The 8212-nt window shown below is 38.2% G+C and overlaps 2 protein-coding genes across 2 annotated transcripts; both read right to left on the bottom strand.

The window, feature by feature from the left end:
• Positions 1-800: 800 nt before the first annotated feature.
• Positions 801-1190, bottom strand: LOC134282280 (uncharacterized). Its single transcript, XM_062764689.1, has one exon. It carries the CDS (start codon positions 1188-1190, stop codon positions 801-803), a length of 390 nt encoding a protein of 129 aa, XP_062620673.1.
• Positions 1191-4843: 3653 nt separating this feature from the next.
• On the bottom strand, positions 4844-5233 carry LOC134282279 (uncharacterized). The gene has a single exon (XM_062764688.1). The coding sequence runs from the start codon at positions 5231-5233 to the stop codon at positions 4844-4846; it is 390 nt and encodes a 129-aa protein (XP_062620672.1).
• Positions 5234-8212: the final 2979 nt, after the last annotated feature.

Raw genomic sequence — 8212 nt, 5'->3', positions numbered from 1 at the left:
GTTCAATGTGTGCGGCGTACTCGCTTGTGTGTGATGGTGGGTGCGTTTCCAACTGGTGGAACTTCAGCCGCAATTTGGCCGTCTATAAGATCACCGCCCTGCAAATGAGTGAAAATGACATTAAAATTGTGACAGAAATCCTTAAAATGAAACTGAGTGTAGAAGCCATCAACGCCATGAAGCTGCTGACTGACACAAATGCCAATGAATCTTACCACCGCAGTGCCAGTTGCAACATGCCCAAGAACGTTAAGTTCTCTCGAACAATGGAGGGTCGTCTACATTCCATGATACACAGACGGAACAACTTACCTGGTACTTCGACGAGACTGAAATGCGAATCTGCTGGAATACAGTACTCGGAACAGGGAAAGCGACAACTACACAGACTAGACCAGAAGTTCCTCTACAATCAAGCCTATCAGAGAAAAGAGAGAGTAAAGAGTAGAAGAAACAGACAGCTGGCCAGGAAAATGGCAGAGCATCACCAGTACCGCGAGGAACAAAGAGGAACTTCAGATTACCGTAAAGGTCAACTTGACTTCCACTCACCTGCTGCCCGTGATCACCCATATCACAAGAATGGAGGATTACGATACAATCTAAGGCCACGTCATGGAAGAGAGTGACTCGCTATGAACTTTGTAAAATAATAAGTTACATGAAAATGACATTAATAATTACCTTTTAACTTTTTCATTGACAAATACTTACTAACTAACTTTGTGAGGAGTGATGCATGCCTCTCCCATCTTCAGCGGTGTAACATAATAATAAATGTGATAAACTTACCTAGATTGTTAATCGTCATTCATACGCAGCTCAAGGCGACAGGGTGGATATGGCGGTGGGTGCCCCAGACAGGTGCCCCCAGATTTGCAGGTCTGTCGCTGGTTGTTGACGCCCTGCGGCTCCAGAACAATATGTTCTGGAACAACACACAGCGTGTTGTGGCATAAGTGAGATGCAACAACTGATGCATCCAACTCATGGTAACGATGATGTAACATGACACTGAGTCTATGCACATGCATCGTCTGCCACCTGTTCTTTATCGGATGCTTGTAGCATACAACACCATACTTGTTGTTGCTGCTCCTAGCCCCCGTCCAAATGCGACACTGACCATTCAATCCAGGGGCAGAGCCCGAGTTTACCTTGGCAACATACTTAGTAAAAAATGCATTCATGGTTAATCTTCGAGAAATAAAGTGAAAGTTAGCAGACGAACTACTAGACCGAGGCCAAAACTCACGTCAATCATATCACGCCGCATCTCATTTGCATAAAGTAGGTCAAACAGTTAATAGTAAAGGAAACACACCCCCCCCCCCTTTTTCATATTTTTTCCCCAAATATTTTTCAAAATCAGAATTTTGTTTAAAATTTTGTCATCATTAATCAATATTAATCCCATAGTATACAAAAATGGCCGTAAAGATGATTAACGTGAGTTTTTACCTTTGACCTGATAGGACACGGACTACCAATTATTTTGCTATACATTCCTTTATAACATAAAAAATCATTAAAAAAAATTCACCGCCTCAACTCACCTGAAATTTGGCACAGAGCTAGATCCATCCAAGGCCAAAAATATTCTCAAATCTCAGAAAATTCTATAGTCTACAAGCCTTGCTATGGCACTGCAATTAACCCCTACCCTGCATATTTCCACTTCCCTTTGAGAAACAGGTAAACAATGGCCTCTTTACACCCTTCCTACTACGCACTTAATAGCAAAATTCCCATTATTCTTAATTTTATAATTTTTTTCAGACCCTCTCCTTTCCATCTATGCCCTAAAATAACCCCATTCCACCCCATATACACCCCCAAGATTTTTTAAGAAAAAACCTCTATTTTTAATCTGGAACTCTTTGCGTGGTCAATGAAATAGGGGTAAAATTAGTATCCTGTAACCTAATAAAGACACTAACCTTCTTTGATTTTGATGAAAATTGGCACAGAATCTTCTAAAGCCATACTACACACCCCTCTGAAGTCTCATTGGATTTGTCATCTGAACAGCAGAGTTATGGCCCTTTTCAGTGATGACTGGATCTCCTGAAAACAGAGGATGAAATGAGCATCAGACACACAATGCACAAATTTGAAATACTCACATATCACATATGTTACAATAAATTTCTTACCAATTATTTTTTTCTATGATTTTAATATCCCCTCTACTTAATTCTGATAACAACTTTGATCAATTATGCAGATAAATATTCTTAAGATTTTTTTGAAAAAATACCCCCAAATATGGTGAAATTTCTTAAAAACTGCCCTATATAAAATATTAATCAATAGAAATTTACAAAATAAAAATTATTAAAAAATTCTACATTATATTGGCTATAAAAAAACAATAGTAAAAGATAATAAAAAGAGATTAATCCCTTTGTTGTGAGCAGATAAGCAAACATGACCACAGCAGCCAATATCAGGAAGTGGCACTTACAGTCATGCTGGATTATCCCTGGTCACATTAAAAATGTCATGGATATATACAAGATGCCATCCTAAGAATAATCAAACATTAAGCACTATAAATATGGCTGAAATAAGAGAAACCAAGGCATCATTGCCTGAATCTGCAAGAATAAGTAGTATTCTACTCACCATCATGTTTAAGAAAAATATGGTTCCCTGGAACAAAGGGAAGCAACTCTGCAAGAGGAAGCTCCCAAGGCAAGGAGGATTTCATCAAGGAAATAGCCACGGCTTCAAGACGGAAAAACAGCCAAATTCTGGTCGAAGGTCATTTGTCAGGCTGAATTCAACAGATCATGCCCTGGTCACCAAACCAAGTCTCGACAGCCATTCATACCAAACTCCGGACTGCGACGGTGAGAGCGGATCAACCTGCATTCTGCGGCCACGTCCATCAAACTGCAAAAAACAAACACCAAAGAGTAGCGAATACTTAGGCGGTCGACGTATAGTGGACGAAGAGAAGATGATGGAGATGATTAATCAAACCATACAACTTCACCAGTCTACCACTTGTACCGCACCGAACATTACTGTGCAGTACTCAAAAAAAGTAGGAATTTCCTGGAAATACTCACTGACTTGTGTTAATTGCCAGTTCAACTCACCCGAGTTTGCCCTATTCCAAGAAATTCATCAAGGGGGTCCTGGACGCAAAGCATCAGCATCAAACATGGCCCTGGCATATGCCCTTCAGGACACTTCACTAGGAGCTGAGAAGGTTATAGAATTCCTTAGCTGCATGGACATCCCACCTCCCACTAAGGCCTCTCTCCAGAAGCTCCTGTTCAAAATAAGTAAAAATATTACAAAGCTAAACAAAGAAGATATGCATCAGAAGATACAGAAAGTAAAACAGATCAACAGGACCCGAGGCCATCCAGCGGATGTCATAAACATCTCAACAGATGCCCGTTACAACAGTAACATCATGTTCAGCCGTAAGACTCCCGGACAGAATGCCAGTCAAGCCTTCTCATTGGCCGTTGAAACCAACACTGACAGAAAATACATACTTGCCTGTGCTCTGCAAAATAAACTCTGCTGGACAGGTGCATGGCTAAGGGGCAAGGGAATGGAAGTGGATTGTCCAGGTGGCCATCCTGAGTGTACCTCCAATCTACCACGGGCAGCACCATTTTCCGAGTACGAGATGGGGAAGGACATCGGCACACAGCTCGCACTACAAGATGTATTAGTCCGGTATGTTACCACAGACGGCGACGCCCAAGGTGCCAAAGGAGTGGACGAAGCCATGCGAGCTCTACATCCCCTATGGAAAGTAGAGCGTCTTGCTGACCCCGTCCACCTTGGGCAGTCACAGTTCCGTGCCAGCAACCGAGCAGTTTACAGTGATGCAATGTTCTATACTAAGACTAAAGAACAGAAGAAAGAGCTTCAGAGGGTGTTCAGCAATGATCTAAAGTCAAGATGTGCTTTGATAGTTAAAGAACTGTTTACAAGATTTAACAGCGACTTGCAGAAAATGAGTGATTTCTTACCTAAAGTCCTTGAGGCCACTGTCCTCTGTTACACCGGTGACTGTTCAATGTGTGCGGCGTACTCGCTTGTGTGTGATGGTGGGTGCGTTTCCAACTGGTGGAACTTCAGCCGCAATTTGGCCGTCTATAAGATCACCGCCCTGCAAATGAGTGAAAATGACATTAAAATTGTGACAGAAATCCTTAAAATGAAACTGAGTGTAGAAGCCATCAACGCCATGAAGCTGCTGACTGACACAAATGCCAATGAATCTTACCACCGCAGTGCCAGTTGCAACATGCCCAAGAACGTTAAGTTCTCTCGAACAATGGAGGGTCGTCTACATTCCATGATACACAGACGGAACAACTTACCTGGTACTTCGACGAGACTGAAATGCGAATCTGCTGGAATACAGTACTCGGAACAGGGAAAGCGACAACTACACAGACTAGACCAGAAGTTCCTCTACAATCAAGCCTATCAGAGAAAAGAGAGAGTAAAGAGTAGAAGAAACAGACAGCTGGCCAGGAAAATGGCAGAGCATCACCAGTACCGCGAGGAACAAAGAGGAACTTCAGATTACCGTAAAGGTCAACTTGACTTCCACTCACCTGCTGCCCGTGATCACCCATATCACAAGAATGGAGGATTACGATACAATCTAAGGCCACGTCATGGAAGAGAGTGACTCGCTATGAACTTTGTAAAATAATAAGTTACATGAAAATGACATTAATAATTACCTTTTAACTTTTTCATTGACAAATACTTACTAACTAACTTTGTGAGGAGTGATGCATGCCTCTCCCATCTTCAGCGGTGTAACATAATAATAAATGTGATAAACTTACCTAGATTGTTAATCGTCATTCATACGCAGCTCAAGGCGACAGGGTGGATATGGCGGTGGGTGCCCCAGACAGGTGCCCCCAGATTTGCAGGTCTGTCGCTGGTTGTTGACGCCCTGCGGCTCCAGAACAATATGTTCTGGAACAACACACAGCGTGTTGTGGCATAAGTGAGATGCAACAACTGATGCATCCAACTCATGGTAACGATGATGTAACATGACACTGAGTCTATGCACATGCATCGTCTGCCACCTGTTCTTTATCGGATGCTTGTAGCATACAACACCATACTTGTTGTTGCTGCTCCTAGCCCCCGTCCAAATGCGACACTGACCATTCAATCCAGGGGCAGAGCCCGAGTTTACCTTGGCAACATACTTAGTAAAAAATGCATTCATGGTTAATCTTCGAGAAATAAAGTGAAAGTTAGCAGACGAACTACTAGACCGAGGCCAAAACTCACGTCAATCATATCACGCCGCATCTCATTTGCATAAAGTAGGTCAAACAGTTAATAGTAAAGGAAACACACCCCCCCCCCCTTTTTCATATTTTTTCCCCAAATATTTTTCAAAATCAGAATTTTGTTTAAAATTTTGTCATCATTAATCAATATTAATCCCATAGTATACAAAAATGGCCGTAAAGATGATTAACGTGAGTTTTTACCTTTGACCTGATAGGACACGGACTACCAATTATTTTGCTATACATTCCTTTATAACATAAAAAATCATTAAAAAAAATTCACCGCCTCAACTCACCTGAAATTTGGCACAGAGCTAGATCCATCCAAGGCCAAAAATATTCTCAAATCTCAGAAAATTCTATAGTCTACAAGCCTTGCTATGGCACTGCAATTAACCCCTACCCTGCATATTTCCACTTCCCTTTGAGAAACAGGTAAACAATGGCCTCTTTACACCCTTCCTACTACGCACTTAATAGCAAAATTCCCATTATTCTAAATTTTATACATTTTTTTTTCAGACCCTCTCCTTTCCATCTATGCCCTAAAATAACCCCATTCCACCCCATATACACCCCCAAGATTTTTTAAGAAAAAACCTCTATTTTTAATCTGGAACTCTTTGCGTGGTCAATGAAATAGGGGTAAAATTAGTATCCTGTAACCAATTACGTTATATTGATGTATAAAACCAAATGAAAGGGCAAGCAACTCTATAGGTATGTATATTAAGAATAATGAGGCTCGAATAATAGAAGACTAATATAAAAGTAAAATTAAGACATTTCATTGAAATCATTCAAACAATAATATTTATTTTCAATTTGTTAATGAACAACAATTAGGTCATGTATGTTTTAGAAAGAGGAAATTCAAGTTTGTTTCTTTCGTATGAAAGAAGTATTTACATACAACCAATTACTGACATATTTGACAATGCATGTATGTTAATTGATAAAAGCATCATCCAAAAAGCATACAAAAGACAAATTTAAAAGTATACTAGTACACAATAAATAGGCCAAAGTTTTCCTAAAATTTAAATTTTAACTCAAGTTGAAACTGATTTTTTGTTTTAAAATACACACGTCAGGTATTACATGCTACACTTTAAGTTATATTTATAGAAAAAGTATGATTTAATTTTAACAAAAAATCAACAGAAAATCAACAGAATGATTGAAATGGATCTCAGAATTATATGTGTCAAAAAAGAAAATTGAACAGATGGTTTCAGATTTTTTGGGGGACACGGACTAACAAAATTTCATTGGCAAAAAAACTACAAGATTCAGTAGATGTCACCATATTTGACATTTAATATGACCTTGACATTCATTGTATACAAAAAAAGCAGTCTTCTTATATATATGTGCAATAATATCAGCCCTTTACTATCTATGGATCAAATGTTAAGACTGCATGGATTTATTTTCACTTTTCAGCATAAAGAAAGTTTTAAAGGTAGGCTCCGAAGTGACCAATACATAGGATGTCTCTGATTTTTTAAACATGCAAATATGATATGAAAACATTTCACTAATTGTTATATTTCTTACAAAAATCATTGACAAGATCGGGATAAATTGTTATATATTTTTCTTACAAAGTTAATTTAAAGTATGTGTTATGTACTACCATAATACTACATAATACAGCATTTCTAAATTAGCTTAACTGCCACTAAACAACTGTTAATATGTTAATCTCACAAAGAAAGAAAAAAAATCAGTCATGTGCATAAAGCATAATTATATATACAGAAGTCTAGGACCATATGGAAATCTGTAACAATGCAATGAACTTCTTAAAAAAGCTTTTAATCATATGTTCCACCTCGTACCTTTAAGTTAAATTAGATCTATGGTTTAAATTATGATGATCGATATATAGCACAGTAAATACTAAATAAGACATTGAAAAAAGAGGTTAATTTATCATGTATATATGCACATATTGCCTACAACAAATTCATTTGATACATTACATATTCTGAAATGTACAAACTTTTAATTCTTATAAAATTATATGCATGATTGCTACAGGAAATAAAAGTGACATAAATGTTTTTATGTATAAACCTGTAAACTAAATTTCATCAAGCTTAATTATTTTCTTGTCGCAGTTTCCTCAGCAACTACTCATTGCAGATTATGAAATTTTAGCAGACGCTTTGTTAAGGCATGCTGTATGGTGCAATTCATTTTTGTAAGAATCCAATGTCAACTTCCTGTTTAACCATTGGTTGAATTTTTGTTGCAGTTTTTTCAGCAAGTACTCATCGCAGATGTTTCAAATTTTAGCACACTCTTTCTTTCAGCAAGTCATATGGTGGGATTCTTGCCTTACATTTGACATGGTGGGATTAATTTTGTATGAATTCAATGTCAACATGAGAAGGTATATTCACATCAGAGCTGGGGTGTTACAGGTAAGAAATCGCTGAAAGATTTTTTGTTGATTTAGATGAATGGTGTAGCCATTGTTTCTAAAAGTAAAGATTTCCTTTAAAATCCTTTGAAATGCTTCTCCTCCTACAGTTTTTGTTTGATTTCAATATAATTTGAGACACAAGTAGACTATACACAGTGATATACAATTTAGTATATTGGTTTTTGATTTTGATGGACTCAATTTAATCATCATCATCATCAAAATCACTGTCAGACAAACTATTCAGTTCAAAATTTTCATTTTGCAGGAATAGCTGCAGTATTTCCTGGATATCCTCATCTTCATTGAGAACTGCATTTGTAAACTCTCGTTCAAATTCTTTGACGTTGGGAAGATAAGGTGTAAAAATTTGCTGCAGTCTCACAATCTGTTGTTCAACAAATATAGCCTCCTTTAAAAGCATAGACTGTTCTCCAGGTGTTGGCAACCGTTTTAAGTGATCTTTGATGATTTG

This window comes from Saccostrea cucullata, unplaced genomic scaffold, assembly GCF_032062105.1.
Source record: "Saccostrea cucullata isolate Sc308-1 unplaced genomic scaffold, CSIRO_AGI_Scuc_v1 ctg17297, whole genome shotgun sequence".
In the NCBI taxonomy this organism is placed as follows: Eukaryota; Metazoa; Mollusca; class Bivalvia; order Ostreida; family Ostreidae; genus Saccostrea; species Saccostrea cuccullata.
The sequence above is the reverse complement of the archived record's forward strand: the minus strand, read 5'-3'. Positions and strand labels throughout refer to the sequence as shown.

Coding starts and splice junctions, on each gene's coding strand:
- LOC134282280 (XM_062764689.1), bottom strand. CDS start 1,190: ATGAATGCATTTTTTACTAAGTATGTTGCCAAGGTAAACTCGGGCTCT.
- LOC134282279 (XM_062764688.1), bottom strand. CDS start 5,233: ATGAATGCATTTTTTACTAAGTATGTTGCCAAGGTAAACTCGGGCTCT.